Source organism: Pseudopipra pipra, chromosome W (assembly GCF_036250125.1).
Source record: "Pseudopipra pipra isolate bDixPip1 chromosome W, bDixPip1.hap1, whole genome shotgun sequence".
Lineage (NCBI taxonomy): Eukaryota > Metazoa > Chordata > Aves > Passeriformes > Pipridae > Pseudopipra > Pseudopipra pipra.
In genome coordinates, this window is record NC_087580.1 from 36,563,822 (window position 1) to 36,584,210 (window position 20,389).

At 53.8% G+C, this 20,389-nt stretch overlaps 2 protein-coding genes and 1 pseudogene across 2 annotated transcripts; 1 reads left to right on the forward strand and 2 right to left on the reverse strand.

The window, feature by feature from the left end:
• Positions 1-20,389, reverse strand: part of LOC135405017 (zinc finger protein 11-like) — a 269,730-nt pseudogene that overhangs the window by 170,583 nt on the left and 78,758 nt on the right.
• On the forward strand, positions 1,421-2,392 carry LOC135404655 (olfactory receptor 14A16-like). The gene has a single exon (XM_064639389.1). The coding sequence runs from the start codon at positions 1,421-1,423 to the stop codon at positions 2,390-2,392; it is 972 nt and encodes a 323-aa protein (XP_064495459.1).
• On the reverse strand, positions 10,167-11,168 carry LOC135404656 (olfactory receptor 14I1-like). Its single transcript, XM_064639390.1, has one exon. The coding sequence runs from the start codon at positions 11,166-11,168 to the stop codon at positions 10,167-10,169; it is 1,002 nt and encodes a 333-aa protein (XP_064495460.1).

The window sequence follows — 20,389 nt, forward strand, 5'->3', positions numbered from 1 at the left end:
GAAGAGCCAGGGAGGACGCAGAGATGTCAGTGCAGGAAGGTGCCAGCCAGGTGGGGCAGCCGGGGGGATGACAACAGCCTGCAGGGAAAGGGGCAGGGCATGGACACCGTAGGACAGCCTGGGCTGGAGAGGAGACAGGGATGGGGAGAAGCTGAAAGGCCCTGCCAGAGCCACCTTCTGCAGGCCTTTGGCCATGGCTGCTGTCTGTGCCCCTGATGCCAGGAGGAGGGGAGTGCCCCTTGCAGCCCTGGGACCTCATGGCCTCCTTGTCCCTGCTCAGCAGCCTGGCAGGTGCCACCCCATGGTCCTGCCCTTGGCATTGCACATCCCACATCCCAGTGCCCCAGGAAGAGCCCTGAGGAATGAGGCAGGGACAGCATCTGCCTTCCCAGGGGCTGAGGGTCAGGGCTTGGCCTGGTGGATTAAGGAAACAAGTCTAGTTTTCCTCAGCATCAGAGCCACCTTTCCCTTGCTTGTCCATCCTTGTCATCACTGTCTGCACTTTTCTGCTCTAACTGGAACCTGGGGACACGTTCTCAGTTGTGTCCCTCAAAGAGACTCATTAGCACTACAGGAAACTTTAGTGTTTCCATCTCACTTTGACTTCTTGAAAAGTTGTTTGAACTTCCTCTCAGGGACTGAGTCTCATGTAAACAACATCAAACCCCTCTGAGGGTCATGAAATGCCTGGGGCTGTTGCTGTGCTGCTGAGCTGGGCCGGGCTCCTGGCACACAGGGAGCTCCTGGCAAGCAAGAAGAGCTTCAAAGAGACAGCTCTGCTGGTGAGCAGCTCCTCTGCACAGCCCAGCAGGGCTGAGGGCCCTGCCAGGGTGGCTCAGGGACACCAGCAGGGCACAGACAGAGCTTCAAGGGGCTCAGCACTGGCAGGAGGGCTGAGAGCTCCCTGCAGGAGGAATCTTGGCAGGGCTGCACAGGGTGAGTCTGTGACTGCAGGGCAGTACAGGGGCAGCTCCTGGAGGCATCTCCTAAAGCTGGCCCAGCCCCAGCTGATGGGATGGGTGAGCAGGGGCTGTTTTGGGTCACTTTGGAAGAGCTGTGAAGCCGGGGGTGCAGCCAGGGGTGCCCAGGGCTGTGGGGCAGAGCAGGGTCCTGCAGCCCAGGGTGCTGTGCTGGGCAGGGACTCTGCTGCCTGCCAGGGGCAGCTCTCAGCCAGTTCTCCCAGAGCTGGGGCAGAAGGGCTGTGGGCAAGGACAGTGGCTTGGATGGCTGAGTCCTTGGCAGCACATGGCCAGAGCTCCAGCTCCTCACAGCACCCTCAGAGAGCACAAACCAGGGAAAAGAAATGCCTTGACTTGGAGGGGATTTCTCTGAAAAATGCACTGGCTTTGCTGAGAGGGGGCTGTCTTAATTGTTCCCTGTGCTTTCCTTTTCCGAACAGACCTGTCCTAAGGAACAGCAAATGCCCAACAGCAGCTCCATGCCACAGTTCCTCCTCCTGGCATTTGCAGACAGGCGGGAGCTGCAGCTCCTGCACTTCTGGCTCTTCCTGGCCATCTCCCTGGCTGCCCTCCTGGCCAACGGCCTCATCCTCAGCGCAGTAGCCTGTGACCACCACCTGCACACCCCCATGGGCTTCTTCCTGCTCAACCTCTCCCTCACAGACCTGGGCTGCATCTGCACCACTGTCCCCAAAGCCATGGACAATTCCCTCTGGGACACCACAACCATCTCCTACATGGGATGTGCTGCACAGCTCTTTTTCTTTGCCTTTTTCATCTCAGCAGAGTATTACCTTCTCACCATCATGTGCTATGACCGCTACGTTGCCATCTGCAAACCCCTGCACTACGGGACCCTCCTGGGCAGCAGAGCTTGTGCCCACATGGCAGCAGCTGCCTGGGCCACTGGCTTTCTCATTGCTCTGCTGCACACAGCCAATACATTTTCCCTGCCCCTGTGCCAGGGCAATGCCCTGGGCCAGTTCTTCTGTGAAATCCCTGCCATCCTCAAGCTCTCCTGCTCACACTCTGGCTACCTCAGGGAACGTGGGCTCACTGTGGTTATTGCCTGTTTAATGTTTAGTTGTTTTGTTTTCATTGTGTTCTCCTATGTGCAGATCTTCAGGGCTGTGCTGAGGATCCCCTCTCAGCAGGGACGGCACAAAGCCTTTTCCACGTGCCTCCCTCACCTGGCCGTGGTCTCCCTGTTTGTCAGCACATTATTCATTGCCTTCCTGAAGCCTCCCTCCATCTCCTCCCCATCCCTGGATCTGGCCCTGTCAGTTCTGTACTCGGTGGTTCCTCCAGCATTGAACCCCTTCATCTACAGCCTGAGGAACCAGGAGCTCAAGGATGCCTTGAGGAAACTGATAACTGGCTGTTTTTCGGAAGCAATAAACTCTCCTTCCTCTGCATGTTATGTACCTCATTAAAGGCCAATCCTGTTATGGACTTCATTAAAGTCCCACCATACCTTCTCTATTTTTTACTTCTGATAGGAGTGTTATTTTTGTGAGAATTTGTTCACATCAAAAAATCTTTATATCTATAATTATATCTATAAAGATATATATAAATATCTTTTTATATATAAACACCATTTTCAATTCAGTTTTTGCCTTTCTAGCCTGGCCCGGAAGGTGTACAGATTGGGAATTGTACTCACTGTGTGCTTCAACCAAATAAAGAACTCTGCATTGACTTGTTTGCCTGACATCTTTCCTCTCTGACTTCTCTGCACCTGCAGGCTCGGTGCCTCTGTGCAGAGCTGGGCCAGAAAAGAGTCCCAGCAGAGCAGCACTGCCAGGGAGCAGCAGCCCTTCTCCTGCCTGGCCTCCTCTCCCTTCCCTTCCACACTGTCCTGCAGAGCCCTGTGTTGTTGGAGGCCTCAGTGCTCTGGCAGTCGGTCCCAGTCCTGCTGCAGGACTGTCCAGGGACTGCAGGCAGGGACAGCCACGGGCACTGCTGGCACAGAGCTGACCTCTGCAGCAGCACTGCCATCCTGCAGGGGCATCTCCTCAGGCCAGGGCCTCAAAGCTTCCATCTGCTTTCCACTTTGCTCTCCAGGATGTGCCCAACACAACGCCCTGCAGAGGAAAACAGCAGTGACCAGCACAAGGGTGGCAGTGCTCAGGGTGGGGGCACCCAGCAGTGCCCTGGCACAGCCAGCGCCGCTCCCAGCACTGGCCTCTCACCCCAGGCCATTGGGCTTGTTCTTCCCTCCAAGGAGGGACAGCAAATGACCAGCTCAGGAGTCCATGTTTGCACTGCATGCACAAGACATGCCCCTGTGTCATGGCTTGGGGCTGGGGGGTGGAAGGCTTAGACAAAGTTGATGGCAGAAGCCGTCTCGTTGAGCTACGAGGTGCACAAAGGACCCCCTTGCTTTCTAAATTCCTTCTCAGAGAGGAGCCTGGGGGTGGCTGGATCCAATCTCAGGCTCAGATTTTGGTTTCAATTGAAGGAATTACAGAGGTGTGATTCAATCACTTTGTCCTGAAGGTTTTTGTGATGGCAAATCAGAAATATTTCTATAAAATGAATGATTTATTATGACAAATGAATAGACAATTGATCAGACAAGTGAACAGACAAAAGACCTTAAAGACAATTATTTACTTCACAGTATAAAAGCCAAAACCTCCTAGCAGTATAGTGTAAGATAGGACAGCGCAGTCTGTCAAAGTCATTCTATTAAAGCAATTGGATCAAAGCCAGCAAAAAGAAACAATCCTGAAGCAGAGTTTGAGGTAACTCACCCCACAGTGACAAGGGGTAGTTCCCTCTCTTTCACTTAACTCCTGGGCAGTGACCATGAAGAGCTGTCCCTACTTCATGGCAAAAGCTCCACACACTTCAAGGAAGTCTGGGGAAGAATCTGCCCCATGACAGTTGGACGGAGCTTTTATAGTTATCAAGGGTTTGACTGCCAGACATAATTGCAGGCCAGGGAGCAGCTTCTCTGTCAAATCTTGTTTCAAAAAGCAGGATGTGTGTTTGAAGTTTCATGAAGCATTTTGGGTTTAGCATAATTCAACATTAAAAACAGCACCTTGACACCAGCAGTAACTCAACACAGAGAGTGTGCATTGTTTGCATTCTCTGACCAGTTTTTAGGTATTATCCTGCCAGAAATGACCCCTTGATTCCATGAGGTTGCAAAAACTGTCAGGGTTCTTTTGGCTCCATGAGGCCTTGCAATGTCACAATGGACCCTTGGTTCCATGAGGTTCCACAGTGTCTCTTGTTTCTTTTGCTTCCTTGACTCCCTGCAGTGTCACAATGGCTCCTTGATTCCACAATGTTCCAGAATATCCCAGGCTTCCCTTGGCTCCAAGAGGCTCCCCAGTGTCCCACCGGCCCCTGGATTCCAGGAGGCCCTGCAGTGTCCCAATGGCCACTCGGTTCCAGGAGCCACAGCGGCTGCCGCCGGCGTCTGTGCCCGGAGCCGCCGCTCCCACGGGGCTGCCGCACTCACCGCCGGGGTTGCCGCTCGCGCAGCCGCCGCTCTGCCCCGGCTGCACCGGGACCCGGCACCGCCTCGGGCCTGCGCTGCCGCCTCAGCGGCCACAGGGACACAGGGATGGGGGACCTTTGCTCTGACACTGAGGGGGCCTGGCTTTGTTCTGCTGGGGTCTGGGCTTTAGGAAAATTGCTGTTCATTTTCATGCTCCGCTGGAACACCTCCTGAATTCCAAAGGTTTCCTAATCCGGGGGAGGGGTTTCTATGGCATCGGAGGTGCCGCCCCTCGGGACACATTGTCAATAAACCATCCAGCTGACTGGGATGGGTGTAAGAGCAGTTGGGGAACACAGGATAATGAGTCATCCCCTGAAAACCTTGAAACATTCCCTGCCTGAATCATAACCAAAATGGAACTGTTCGGATGGAATTTCCAAATACTGTGGAAACTCCAGTCATTCCTGACACCAGGATGGAAATTCAGCAGATAACTAAAGCCAGTCCCCTTGAGAGCCCACAACCAGCGGGGCTGAGGGAGGCCCTGGCAGCTCCCCAGCACCTCCCTCTCAGTGGGACACCTCTGGCAGCCTCTCCCAGCTCGGGAACCCTCCAGTTTGCAACACTCCAAAGACCGTCGCTGGTGCCCAGGACAATTCTGACCCCCCTCAACAAACACTCCTCCAGCTGTGACCCTTGTCTGTTGGCAAACACAAAGGGATTTGGGAGAGAGTTTCCCTGACAACAAGGAGAATTTGAGAGAGGGATCTTTCCACACCCAGCTCTTGATGTGTCCACACATCTCTGCCTGGGTGTGGGTGTGAATTGACTGTGGTGGGAATGTTGTTATTGGGAATCTATAATTCAGTCACTGTTAAAATTGCAGCAAATGCTATTGAATCACCTGATAACTGTTCAATTGGTCAATGATTAAATGCTACTAATGTCTTTTGCCCCCTTGTCTTTGGATCCAAATCCTTCCTGCCCTGACCCTCTTGCATCCCAAGTCTCTGTGTAAATAATTCTCTTTCATCAAAAAAAATGTATTTTTCATGATGTCCACTTTAAAATCTTCTTCATTAGCTAAACTACAAAACAACTCCAATTAGCTCTAGAAGTCTTGAAGACTTGAAGACAATTAAAGGAATGAAAAAAATTTGTTTTCCGGTGTTTTAATGGGTCCCACAGTGTGTTTGGAGTTGCATCAGCTGTCAGTCCAAGATGGGTCATGTCAGAACTGGTGAGGCTAGGGAGTGAGGAGAAATGTTGATCATCCAGGGTCAGTGTGGATCTCCTGAGGAGACACTCAGCATGAAGACCACTTGGAAAACACCTCTATCACCTCTCCTTTGAACTAAAATATATCTATAATTGAATTAAAACAAAAAAAGTACAAACTTGGAAGACTTGTTTTGAAATTGCCTTGAAGACAATTAAAGGAAGACAAAGAGATCCTGAGGGATTTCTGGAATTTAATGAGCCCCACGGTGTGTTTGCAGCCCAGCCCATGATCCTGAGGTACTGAGAGAAGATTGAAGCAGCTGCTGAAGAAGTCAGAAGCCAAAGTCCAAGTGCCTTGAAGCATTGCTGGGCCCCACTGAGGGCAGGCCCTGACAAAGCCTCCCCAGGGACTCCTTGGAGCAGCTCCTTGGAGGCCAGGAGTGCAGGCAGACAAAGGCTCTGGGCAGGCCCCTGCAATGCTGAGCAAAGCCTGCCTTGGTTTTGTGGAGCACAAAGGCCAAGGCCTGAGCCCCAGGCCCTGGCCCAGCAGATCCTGTCCCTCCCGGCTGGCTCAGGGCTGTTTGGGGGGCACTGGGATGGGAGGGGGAGCAACAACAAAGGCCCAAAACTGGCAACCTCAGGCTCCTGAGGGAGGGGCGAGGCAGAAACCAAGGGCAGAACCTGCCAGGAAAGTTGCTTGTGGTGGCCTGAGTGGCAGAGGCAGCTGCCAGAGGCAAGGGGACAAAGGCCTGGGTGCCTTTGGGCCTTGCAGCCCTGCCAGAGCCCTTGGCCATCTCTCCTGCAGGCTGTCCTGCCCTGGCCCTGCTGCTGCTCTGGCCTTGCAGGCTGCACACACCCCTCCTGCTTTCCCACCCCCTCCCAGCAGCATTTCTAGACCCTCCCTGATGTCTCTGCACCAGCTCTGGCTGTTCCCTGGAACACAAAGCCATGGGCTGATCCTGACTCCCTCCGGGTGAGCTCTTGCAGCACAAGGGTCCTCTTTCAGTGACATTTCTTTTTCCTCACCTTCAATCTGAACCTTCCATGCTACTCTTTGTGGAGATTTCATTCTATTTCCAATATGAACAAAAGCTCCATCCTGTCAGATCTCCTCTAGACCCTCTCCAGTTCTTCCTCATTCCTCCAGAATGGGGAACCTCACAGACAGACCGACCAGTCCACATGTGGTGACCCCAGGGCTGAGTCCAGGGGGGTGACAACTCCCTTGTCTGGGTGCCCACACTCCCCCCAAGGCAGCCCCATGTGCAGTTGGCCTTAAATCAAGGGACCATTCTGATTCTTTGTAATGTCATGGAATCAAGTGGCACCGTGACACTGCAGGGCCTCATGGAACCAAAGGAATGCAGGGACACTGTGGAATCTCATGGAACCAAGGGACCATTGTGACATGCGGGGTCTCTTTGGAACAAAAGGAACTATGAGACATTTCAGAGCCTCATGGAACCAAGGGGCCACTGTGCCTCCCCAGAACTCCATGGAATCAAGGAGAGCCGCTGCCTCCCCCCCGCCACCACACGGACCGGAGTCGCCGGCTCTGCCCCGCTTGGACACCTCTGGAGTCAGCGTGTTCTTGGGCAGCACAACTGATCTCAGACCAGAGACTTTTTCACATTTTGCTTTGCCCCCTCTTTCCCCTGGTTTAATTTTCATACTTTGTTCATTCAGGGGGAAAAGGGAGAAGGGAGGTACATGTTGATCTCTGGTTTTATCTGTTTACAAAAGGGTGTTGGGGCAGATGGGTAGAGAGGAGACAATTTCTCTCTCTGCTGTTGCTTTGAACTCTTCTGTTGGTATTGCTGGTTTTGCTGCTCTATTTCTTGTCAGTAAACTCTTATTGTTTTTACTTATACCTCCTTGTATTTTGTCTCCTTGCACTGGTGTGGAATAAAAGGGGAGTGAATTCATTTTATTGGAGTTCCTGCCCCAAAATGTGTCTTTAAACCAGGACAGGTTGCTCAAGGGCTCCCTGAAATTTGGCATCAACCACAAAGGACTTGAAAATACATTTTGTCCCATTGTACAGAGAGATAATAAAGATGTTCTCTAGTGGTGTTCAAGGGCTGGTCACTGAGGGATTTCACCAGGAAGTTGCTGCCAAGAGGACTTTGTACCATGGATTTTATTTGACCCTCTTCATTCAGCCAACTTCCCACCCACCACATCTTCTACTTCTTCAGTCCAGCTCTCACCAGTCTGGCCATAAGGAGACCACAGGACACCATGTCAGGGGCCTTGATGAAGTCTGGGCACACAACATCCTCTATGCCCTCCCACAGGGGTTCTGCAATCCCTGCCTTGTCCTTCCAATGCCTGGGAATGGCTGCAGAAGGACTTGCCCTATCCCCTTCCCTGCTGAGCCTGACCAGCCTGGAACTCTCCCAACCCTCCTTGAGCCCTGTTTGCAGACTGGTTCCATGTCTGCCTTTCCCAAGGCCCCAGGAAGCTCTGGGATGGCTCTGGCCTTTCCAAGTCTTTGGGAGAGGTCTTCCAGTGACACTGCCCAGCCTTATCAACATCTCTGACACCAAAACCTTTTCTATTTTCACAGAGTTGCAGTCTAGTGCTCAGGACACAACACATATCCTCATGGTTCTTCAGGAGAAAATTAGAAGTGATTTCATTATAGAGGTCAACGGGTGGAGCAGCCCAGTCTGCTCTGGCCCCACAGCAGTGCCCAGCCCAGGGTGCTGCAGAGCTCTGGGCACTCCCCCCACAGCTCCAGCCCCTCTGAAGGGCACAGCAGCTCCTGGGGCACAGAGAGGAGTCTCAGCATCCCCATCAGCTCAGGGGCTGGACACTCAGCATGGCAGGAGGAAATGGAGGTTATGGAAACTGCAGGAGCCCTGGTGTCACCTCCAGGAGATGCCCAGCACAGCCTGACTGTGCCCCTCAGTGCCAGCCCCTCTGCCCAGCCCAGCCCAGAGTCCTGGCCCAGGGACAGAGCAGCCTGTCCCCAGGGGGGCTGCAGAAAGAGGTGTCTCTGTGTCAGGGATTCCTCTCTGCAGGCCCAGAAATGCTGCCTTGCTCTTCTCCAGGGACATCCCTTTGCCCAGGTCAGTGTGTCCAGGCTGCCTTGGCCAGTTGCAGATCCCAGCCTGGGATCCCTGCAGGGCCCTGAGCTGGAGGTGCTGCTCTGCACAGGGAGGGGCTGTGGCACCCTGGGCTGACCCTGCACTGGCCATGCTGGTCAGGGTGGGGAGCAGACCCAGCAGGATGGGGATCTCTCCTCTCCACCCTCTGCCATAGTCCTGGAAGGCTCAGTAGCCAAGAACAAGGCTGGGCAGGACCATGGGCTGTTTCCAATGGCACAAAGGGCAGGGCAGGGCTCCACTCCATGCAGCCTGTGGGCTGGAGAGTTCTTCAGGACACCCTCCTGGAAAGCCCACCCCTGGCTCTGGTACAGCCCTCCCTGAACTGGGGAGGCACAAGGGGAGTTCACTGTGGGTCAGACGAGTCACTGGCCAGAGTCCTTTCTCTGTTCCTGCTGTGTCCCCTGGGGTTGCAGAACTCTCCTTTACTAGTTCACAGGCAGATTTAGTACTTGATCTCTGGTGACTCCACCCTGGGCAGGATTCTGCTCCAGGGCTCCATTCCCTGCTGACTGGATGGGACGGGCTGTCCCTGCAGATCCTCTGTGCTCTCCTGCACTTCCTGAGTTCCTACAGACAAGTCCTCACCTGCCATCAGAGCCCTCACAAGCTGCAGAGCCCCAGGCAGGTGACTTGGAGACCATTTGCCACTGGCCACCAGCACAGAACATCTGAACCAGCCCTCAGTCCCTCAAGTACCCCAGTGAGTCGCTTCTCTCACTGCAGGGACTGAATGGGGAAAGAAGCAAAGCAGTGAGACTTTGCAGAGTCTATTCCTTGGCCTTGTTCTTTACACCAACCTTTCAAAAAGAACAAAGTCTTCAGGAACTGCCCAGGGGGATCCCCTTTCCTGATGGAAATGATGTTAAGGAGCCCAGCTCTGTCCCAGCAGTGCCCAGGGCCTGTCCCTGCCCATGGTCACAGGACTGACACAGAGCAGGGATTGAGCTGCCAGAGCACTCAGGCCTTGGGCAAGGAGCAGAAAGGAGAGGGAGGCAGTGGAAAAACAGCATCTCTGAAAAGGCCAAGAGCTGCTGCTCCCTGGCAGTGCTCCTGTACCAGGACTCTTTACCCCTTCTCCTCCGCACACAGACACTGCCCTCCAGCTTCAGGGAAGTTCTTGCAGCGAGAATCTGCATTCAAAGAAAAAGAATTCAAGTCCTTTATTCTACTCAGAGATTGTGATTCCTCATGTACAGAATAACAAAGACAGAATGTTTGACAAAGAAGACAAAGGAATATTTATTTTGTTTAAGTGCACACAGAGAATGATTCCTCATTTACACAATTGTGGGTCAAAACAAAGAGGTAAAGAGTGAATTAGGTATGAGATGAAGAATAAATTTCTGTGTTAACAACATCAAAAGATTAAAAAAAAAATGTAGGAAATCCCCACCACCACCACTCTCAAAAGCTTTAGAAGGCAGGCTGGGCCAGTAAAGGGTTACACAATGACTGTCGTGCAGAAGAAAACAGGCAGGTTATTGCTCTTGAAAAGCATCTAGTCATCATTTTTCTCAGGGCATCCTTGAGCTCCTGGTTCCTGAGGCTATAGATGAGGGGGTTCAGTGCTGGAGGTAATACTGAGTACAGAATTGCCACCACAAGGTCCAGGGATGGGGAGGAGATGGAGGAGGGCTTCAGGTCGGAAAATGTTGCAGTGCTGACAAACAGGGAGAGCACAGCCAGGTGAGGGAGGCACGTGGAAAAGGCTTTGTGCCTTCCCTGCTGAGAGGGGATCCTCAGCACAGCCCTGAAGATCTGCACATAGGAGAAAACAATGAAAACAAAACAACCAAACACTAAACAGACACTAACCACAATGAGCCAAATTTCCCTGAGGTAGCCTGAGTGTGAGCAGGAGAGCTTGTGGATGGCAGGGATTTCACAGAAGAACTGGCCCAGAGCATTGCCCTGGCACAGGGGCAGGGAAAATGTATTGGCTGTGTGCAGCAGAGTATGGAGAAACGCAGTGGCCCAGGCAGCTGCTGCCATGTGGGCACAAGCTCTGCTGCCCAGGAGGGTCCCGTAGTGCAGGGGTTTGCAGATGGCAACGTAGCGGTCGTAGCACATGATGGTGAGGAGGGAAAACTCTGCCGACATGAAGAAATAAAAGAAAAAGACCTGTGCAGCACATCCCATGTAGGAGATGGTTGTGGTGTTCTGGAGGGAATTGTGCATGGCTTTGGGGACAGTGGTGCAGATGCAGCCCAGGTCTGTGAGGGAGAGGTTGAGCAGGAAGAAGCCCATGGGGGTGTGCAGGTGGTGGTCACAGGCTACGGCGCTGAGGATGAGACTGTTGGCCAGGAGGGCAGCCAGGGAGATGGCCAGGAAGAGCCAGAAGTGCAGGAGCTGCAGCTCCCGCCTGTCTGCAAATGCCAGGAGGAGAAACTGGGTGAGGGAGCTGCTGTTGGACATTTGATGCCTCTGTTTTTTTGTTTTCAACACAGGAGAAGAAGACAGTAAGAGGCCAGATAGCGTGGACTTATCTAAACAAAGTCAAAGCTGTATTCTACAGACACTCCCTATGTCACACACAGACAGCCTTTTGATTTCCTAGATCTTCCTTCAGCTCCAGTGCTGGGTCCCTACTGAACAGCATTTTCACTGTTTTAGCATCATTGTGCTTCTGTACAGGGGTTTCACATAACAAGGAGCTGTTTAGGGACAGATTTCCAACCTGGAGGGAAATTAACAGCTTGAAAGGAAACCTCAGGGAGACAGCCAAGTGTCCTTATGATGGCATTTGATTTAAGCAGACTCAGCTCCTTCCCCAGTACCACAGGCTGCACTGGTAGGGGTCATATTCCGTTTGCAAGTGCAAAAATGACATCTCAGACTAGTCCTGATGGGTCTAGCAGAGGTGATGCTGGTGCTGCCCACAGGCAGAGCAGTGGCTGAAAGCCCATTAGGAAGCTCAGATAGACCTACTGAGCACTCACAGTTCAGATGTCTCAGGGACCTGTCAAAATTAATACTTTCTTAATGATTTATCCCTCCCATTCCTCAAGAGTAGGAAACTGGAAACATAATCTCAGGAAATTTTTTTAAGCTTATAAAAATCTTTGTCTTGGAAATATTCTGAGAGGGAGCTGAAGCTCTGAGCATGTCCTCCTCCTCTACACTCCAGATAGTCTCAGAGTTGCACTTACAGAATCTGTAGTTGATGGGCAGTGCCAGCTTTACCAGATGCCTCCAAAAGCTGCAGTCCCATTGCCCTGTATAAACACACTTCCTGTGCCAAGATCTGTTAAAATTCTCCCCCAGTGAGGTCTCAGCATCATTCTACATCTGACAGCCTTTAACTTCTCTCTGTCTCACTCCCCTGCCCCTGGTGCTGCAGGCAGTGCCCTCAGCCCTGCTGGGCTGTGCAGAGGAGCTGCTCACCAGCAGAGCTGTCTCTTTGAAGCTCTTCTTGCTTGCCAGGAGCTCCCTGTGTGCCAGGAGCCCGGCCCAGCTCAGCAGCACAGCAACAGCCCCAGGCATTTAGTGACCCTTGGGAGGTTTGATGTTGTTTACATGAGACTCATTCCCTGAGAAGAAGTTCAAACAACTTCTCAAGAAGTCAAAATGAGATTGAAACACTGAAGTTACTTGTAGTGCTAATGAGTCTCACTGAGGGACACAACTGAGAACGTGTCCCCAGATTCCAGTTAGATCAGAAGACTGCAGACAGTGATGACAAGGATGGACAAGCAAGGGAAAGGTGGCTCTGATGCTGAATAAACATTGACTTGTTTCCTTAACCCAGAGGACCAAGCCCTGACCCCCAGCCCCTGGGAAGGCAGATCCTGTCCCTGCCTCATTCCTCAGGGCTCTTCCTGGGGCACTGGGATGTGGGATGTGCAATGCCAAGGGCAGGCCCATGGGGTGGCACCTGCCAGGCTGCTGAGCAGGGACAAGGAGGCCATGAGGCCCCAGGGCTGCAAGGGGCACTCCCCTCCTCCTGGCATCAGGGGCACAGACAGCAGCCCTGGCCAAAGGCCTGCAGAAGGTGGCTCTGTCAGGGCCTTTCAGCTTCTCCCCATCCCTGTCTCCTCTCCAGCCCAGGCTGTCCTACGGTGTCCATGCCCTGCCCCTTTCCCTGCAGGCTGTCGTCATCCCCCCGGCTGCCCCACCTGGCTGGCACCTTCCTGCACTGACATCTCTGCGTCCTCCCTGGCTCTTCCTGCACACACAAAGCCTTGGGCTCATCCACACTCCTTCTTTGTGACATATTGCACCACAACACTGACCTCAGAGGGAAATTTCTTGCTTCTTGTCACCAGTCTAGGCCACCCCAGCTGCCCTTGGTGGCACTAGTTCTTTCTTAGGCTGTTTTCTGACAGGAAGAAAAGCTCCACCAGCTCTCACATCCCCTTCCAGACCTCTCAGGCTACTCCTCTACTGTCCTCAATCTTCACACCACTGACCCCTGAGTCCTCAGCCTCTATATACAGGTCATGTGCTTGAGGCCCCAAATTGCTTCCTGGGAGATCTCTGGGTCCTCTCCAAGGTTTTGGAAGATGACAATAGAGTGCTCTTATCCCAGGAAACACAGAGGGACACTTTTTTCCAAGGGTTGTCTTGGCAGAATGAGGCACAATCTCTTTAAACTTTCTGGTACAAGGGAGCTCTGAGCTCTGGGTACGGAGGGAGGTCCAAGTGCCAACCACTGGAGTGGGAGCTACAAATCATCAGGGCTTGTGTTCTTTGGAGGGCCAGACACTGGTGAGACTGCTCTGTGTGTGTGTGCACATGGAAGGACTTGAAGGGCACAATGAACTGTCTCAAAACACTGTCAAAGCAGGAAAATCCCTCAGTTCAGGAAGGATATTGAGGTGCTGGAGCGGGTCCAGAGAAGAGCAACGAGGCTGCTGAAGGGACTTGAGCACAAGTCCTATGAGGAGAGGCTGAGGGAGCTGGGGTTGTTCAGTCTGGAGAAGAGAAGGCTTAGAGGCGACCTCATCACTCTCTTCAACTACCTGAAGGGAGATTATAGCCAGGCGGGGGTTGGTCTCTTCTCCCAGGCAACCAACAATAGGACAAGGGGACATGGGCTCAAGCTCTGCCAGGGGAGGTTTAGGTTAGATGTTAGGAAGAAATTCTTTACAGAGAGGGTTATCAGGCATTGGAACGGCCTACCCAGAGAGGTGGTGGATTCACCATCCCTGGAGGTTTTTAAAAAGAGATTGGACGTGGCCCTTAGTGCCATGATATAGTAACTGGAGTTGGATCAGGGGTTGGACTTGATGATCTTGCAGGTCTTTTCCAACCTAATCTATTCTATGATTCTTTAATGGCCTTAAATTGCATTGGCAAGGTTCATATTAGATATTAAAGAAACCTTTTTCCACTGAGGGAGTGTTCAGGCATTGGAACAAGTAGCCCAGGGAGGTGGTGGAGTCTCTGGAAGGGTTCAGGTGTGTGGTGGGTTGACTTTGGCTGGACACCAAGTGCCCTCCCAGCTGCTCTATCAGTCCCCTTCCCAGCAGGACAGGGGAGAGAGTAAGGTGGGAAAAAAACCCAACTTGTGGGTTGAGATAAGGCAGTTTATTTAAAGCAAAAAGTAAAGCAATGCTTGAACACGCAGAATCAAAAGACAGCAGGGTTTGTTCTCTGCTTCCCATGAGCAGCCATGGTCGGCCACTCCCGAGGAGCAGGGCTTGGGTCCGCGGGACGGTTCCTCAGCAGGCAGCCATCAGACAATGAATGCCCCCCTCCTGCTCCCTGCCTCAGCTTTTAGAGCTGAGCTGACCTCCCATGGTCTGCAATGTCCCTTGGGTCAGTTGGGCTCAGCTGGCCTACTTGGGTCCCCTGCCAGGCTCTTGCCCTCAGCTAAGGAAGGAATGTCCCAGGGTTGGTGCTGTGCTCAGCAGTGGCCAAAACACTGGGGTGTTCTCAACCCCCTTCCAGCTGCCAATGCCAAGCCCAGCCCTGGGAGGGCTGCTGTGGGGAACTGAACTGCAGCTCAGCCAGACCCAACCCAAATATCTCTGGCACATATTCTATAGAATCCATCCTTAGGTGTTGTGTGATAGATCTGCAAGATATTACAAATAATAAGCAATAATAAGGCAAGTGTCCTCCTTAGGGACACACACACAGCCCCTCAAACTAGTGCCTGGGTTTGTTCCCTGGGGGTCTCTGCAGCAGCAAGCACAGCCCCACACTGACTGCTCTGGGCTGTGACGGCATTTGTGGTTCTGCCTGTCTCACACACACCCCCAACATTGGGATGGATCTGGATGTGACTGGCTGTGATGTCACAGGGGAGATGTGATGTCATAGGATTGATGTGATGTCACAGAGGAGCCTTGATGTCACAACAAGTATGTGATATCACAGGGGAGGTGTGACAGTCCCATGGGGGTCATTCGGCACAGCGGGGTTGGCAAAGGGGGGTGACCCCCCTGAGCTCCCAACTTCCTGTGCGGTGCTGGGGACTGCAGGATCCAATCTCAGCCTTGCATTATGACAACAGCTTCAGTTTAGAGGAACTACAGAGGTGTGACTGAAACAGTTTTGTCCCCCAGGTTTTAATTATGGAAAATAAAATCTATTTATAGAAATGAATTATTTAGGGTTACAAATGATCAGACAAAAGATCTTCATCACAATTATTTACTGCACAATAGAAACACTAAAACTACCAGGAGTACAGGATAAGACAGGACAGTGCTCTACACTAAAGCAATTGTTGAAGCAATTCTACTCAAGTTGGCACAAAAGCAATAATTCTTAATTAGAGATGGATGGAACTCCCCCAGACCAACGCTCGTGGGGAGATCTCTGCTCTCAACCTCCAGCAGTGACCTTGGGGGGTCCCCAGCCAAGGCAGGAATCTCCGCAAAGCCCCCAAGAAGGGTTCTGTTGGAAGAAACTGCCCCTGGGAAAGGGGACTGGCCCTTTGTGGTCGAAAGGGATGGACTGACAGTCACTGGACTCCAGGGGTTGTCTCACCATCAAGGGGTTCATCGGGGTGGAAGCAGCGGCCGAAGCTCTTCCCGCAGTCGGGGCACTGGTAGGGCTTCCCTTACTGGTGGGTCCGTTGGTGTTGGGTCAAGGTAGAGTTCTGGGTAAAGCTCTTCCCACACTCCCCACACTTGTAGGGCCTCTCCCCTGTGTGGATGTGCCGGTGGGTGACGAGGTGGGAGTTCTGCTTGAAGCCCTTCCCGCAGTCAGTGCAGCGGAAGGGCCTCTCATCCGTGTGTGTCCGCTGGTGCACGAGGAGAGTGGAGCTGGTCTGAAACCCCTTCCCACATTGCAAGCACTTGTAGGGTCGTTCCCCGGTGTGGATGCGCTGGTGGATGTGGAGGCTGGAGTTGTGCCAGAAGCCCTTCCCACATTCCCCACACGCATAGGGCCGTTTCCCAGTGTGGGTGCGCTTGTGGGTGGAGAGGGTAGAGCTCCGGCTGAAGCTCTTCCCACATTCTCCACATGTGTAGGGCCGTTCCCCAGTGTGGATGTGCTGGTGCTGGATCAGGTTGGAGCTGTTCCTGAAGCTTTTCCCACATTCCCCACATGAGTAGGGCCATTCCCCAGTGTGGATTTTCTGGTGGCGGATTAGGCTAGAGCTGTGGGTGAAGCTCTTCCCACATTCCAAGCACTTGAACAGCTTCTCCCTGCTGGGAGGCTGATCAGGGACCACCAGCTCGCAGCTCCGCCTCAAGCTCCGGCCGCCTTCCTGGCACAGGCTGGCTCTTTCCTCCTCAGAGTACCCTGGGCTGGCTTTGGAGCCCCTCCTGCGGGGGGATCTCCGGCCCTTTTCCTCCCCACTGCCTTCCTGTGCCGGGGAGCCCTTCAAAACGGCCTCTCCCACCAGGGTCTCACGGGGGGATTTGTCCTCCGGGCTCTCCGTCCTCAGCTCGGGGCCTGGGGCAGGAAGCAAGAAGGACAGGCAGGGGATTTGCCTCCGGCCCACAGGGAAGGCCAAGGACATCCCCCCAACTCCGGCCCCGGCAGGACGGCGGCGCCAGCGGGGTTGTCCTGCAGCCGGGGCCATGCTCGGCTGACAGAGCCAGCACAACACCCGCCCAATGGGACACTGACTTCCTCCTCACCTGCCTGGGGGGCCCAAGGCATCTTCCTCTTCCTCGCAGCCTCCTCCTCCATCCGCCCAAGCTTTGGGAAGGACAAATCCTGATGGGGGGAAAACAAGGGTTGAGCGCGTTGGCTTGGGGGTTCCTCCTGCCCAAGTCCATCTCTAGAACTCACCAGGCATCCTGTGTCCATAAAAACCTCCCAAACCACCAAGATTCAGCCCAGAAAAACCCAAACCAACAAGATTCAGGAAAAAAAAGGCTCAGAAATAGCAAGAAGACCCTTAGTCCCCCAAACTGAAAAAAGTTGAGATTCAGCTAAAAAATACTCCAAAATATGAAGATTCAGCACAAAAAAAGGTGATGGCGACTGAATTTTACCCTCCAGCAGGAAAGTCATTTGATTTCAAGCTCATCTTCAAGGTGCACCCTGGGATTGGAGCCTGGGCTCTAATTAACCTCTCCTGTGCTGCCAAACAGCAGGAGCTGGATGGCCAAGGGACAAACTCTGTGATCCCTGTCAGTGTCCATGGCCCCTGTCAGTGTCCTTCAGGGAAATTGGGAGGAGGAAATGAAGAAACTGGTTTGGAACTAAACTGATGTTAAAGTGGGAAAAACCTCCTTCCATGGAAATAAAACTTAGACAGTTTTTCCTGGGCTGAACGAGCTCATTCAGGGATGAAGGACTGGGACTTCTGTGGACACTTGTGCTGGTTTCTTTGGACACTTGTGTTCCTTCAGAGAGCCCCTGGAAACACTCTGCTGTTCACTCCCAGTGCCACCAGTGCCTGGGTCCTGTCTGCAGCAGCAGATTGCAGTGGGATGGGAGAAATGCTTTTCTGAGCCTCTGGGCTGGACACAGGCACAGCCTGGCCCTGAACCCAAGGGAAACAAAGACAAATTCCATGGCTTTAGCTGGACCAAGGTTGGGGGGGTTTCCTGAGGGCAGCACTACACCAGACTTTTGTGTGTGTGTGAGACAGGCAGAACCACAAATGCCTGCACAGCCCAGAGCAGTCAGTGTGGGGTTGTGCTTGCTGCTGCAGAGACCCCCAGGGGACAAACCCAGGCAATAGTTTGGGTTTATTCCTTGCTCTGTGTCAGTGGAATAGAATGTTCCACAGGAGCTCTGTCCCCCTCTGTGGCACCAGGTGGCTCGAAGCTGAAGATGGGAGGGGGTCAAGTGCAAGTTCCCTTCTGAAGTGTGTCCCTAAGGAGGACACTTGCTTTGTTATTGCTTATTATTTGTAATATCTCATAGATATATCATACAACACCTAAGGATGGACTCTATAGAATATGTGCCATATATATGATACAGAATATATCTGATTATTGCTTTATCTGCCTGTCCAGACAGATATTGTGTATGCAGAGAGATTGTATTTCAGGGATATGTTCCTCTCAGTACCCTGTCAGCTCCACTCCCAATGCCAGCAAATTCCTGAAGCTCCCACTTCTGTGCCCTGCAGGTTTTGGCAGATTTGCAAGAGCAGGGGAATCATTCCCTGCAGCCCCTTTGCACTGTAGGAAATGGGAGCCCTGTGCACATCCTGCTGCCTCCAGATTCCATTCTGGGTGTGGGAACCACCCTGTGGGGAGCAAAGAAATGCCTGGTTCTGCAGGAGCTGGAGATGCTCAAGAGGCAGCAGGACCAAGTCAGGAGCCTGGGAAGGCCTGGGGGGCTCTGGGGTACAGGAGGGTCCTGGGGGAGCTGGGGAGGGGCTTTGGGGATTGAGGGTACAGATCAGGACAGACCAGGACAGACCAGTACTGACCAGGACAGACCAGTACCTCCTCACTGCTTCCCAGATCTCTCCTGGAGCTGGGCCACCTTGTCGTGGGACACCTGAGCCCCCCTCAGTGCCCTCCCAGTACAGCCCAGTGCCCCCAGTACAGCCCACTGTGTTCCTGTCCCAGGGTGTGGGTGATCCCTCTTTGGGGGGGGTTGGAATGGATTTGAGGGGGGACTGGCTGTGGGAGATTTGGGGGGATATGGGGGGGGGTTGGATGGGGATTTGGGGGGTTTGGGGGGGTCTTTGGGTGTATTTGGGGAAGTAAAACAGGTTTTGGGGGCATTGGGGCATCAATAAGATCTGTGAGGGGAGGGGATTAAAAGGAAAATTGAGGTTAAGGGACATTTGGGGGGAGTTAAAGGGGCCTGGGGGGCAGAGAAGGGGCTGCACCAAGAGCAGGTGATACCTGAGACCTCCCTGGTGTCCCCAAGACCCTCTTGCTGTCCCCAGTTCCCCCCTTGACACCCCGACACCCCCTGGTGTCTCCAATGTTCCCATGGACTTCCCATAGCCCCAATTCCCCCCTTGGCACCCCCAATTCCACTGTCCACAAACCCCTCCCCACTGTCCCCAAACCCCATCCCTGAGGTCCCCAACCCTCCATCTCACCCCAGGAGCCCCACCTGGACCCTCTGACCACAAAAACACCCCCCACACACACTCACAGAAAGGCCAAGGGCATCTGGGGAAACATTGGGGAGAGCTGGGGGGCTTTGCAGGGCCCTGCGTGATTACTGGGGGATACTGGGACACACTGGGGAGAACTGAGGGACACTGGGAGGGCACTGGGAGGGCACTGGGAGGGACTGGGGAGTTACTGGGGGATTACCAGGACACACGGGGAGACACTGGGAGGTTACTGGGCCATACTGGGGGTTACTGGGTGCTCACTGCAGGATCACTGGGCCATCCTGGAGGGCAGTGGGAGGTCTCTGGGACACACTGGCTGGTCACTGAAGGGGTCACTGGAAAGTCACTGGGATATACTGGGGTCTAGGGATCCCCTTACCCGGATGTGGTACATCCCCCCCCCCGGATTTTGGGGGCCATCCCTAGGACCCCTCCTCTTTGGGGCTGGGGGATCCCCTGGACCCACTGCTGGGCTTTAGGGAACCCCCCAAAATGCCCTCAAAACTCCTGAAATCCCCCCCTCGACACATCAAAACCTTCTCAAGGTCCCCTCAAATGCCCTCAGAGACCTCATCCCTCCCCAGCACCCTCTAAACCCTCTCAGTGACCCGCAAAACCCACCTGGGACCCCCCAGTCCCCTTTAGGGACCCCTCAATCCCCCTCAGAGACCCTCAAAACTGTGTAAGACCCCGTAAACCCCCTAGAGACCCCAAAACTGCCTAAAAGGTCCCGCCAGGACCCCCAAAGCTCCTCAGAGACCCCCAAAGCCCACCTGGCACCCCCCAAATCTCCTCAGAAACCAAAACCCCCTCAGAGACCCCCAAACCCCTTCAGGAACCTTCAACCACCCCCTGAGTCCCCTCAGGACACCGAACTCCCTCAGGGACCCCTCAAAACCTCCTCGGGAATCCCCGAACCCCCCCGCTAAACCCTCCCGAGCCCCCCCGGGGGGACTCACAGCACTCAGAGCGAACCGCAGGCCCCGCCGCCATCACCGAGTCCCGGCTGCGCGCGCACCGCGTTCAGAGAACGCCGCCGCAGCCAATCAGCGCGCGGCCACGCCCCCGCAGCCCCGCCCCCGCCCCTGCCGCGTTGGCTGCCGGGAATCGGTGATGGCGGCGGGTCGGTCGGTGAGCTCTGAGTGCAGGCGGGGGGTGCGGGAGAGCGGGGTCTGGGGATCCCCTCGGGGGC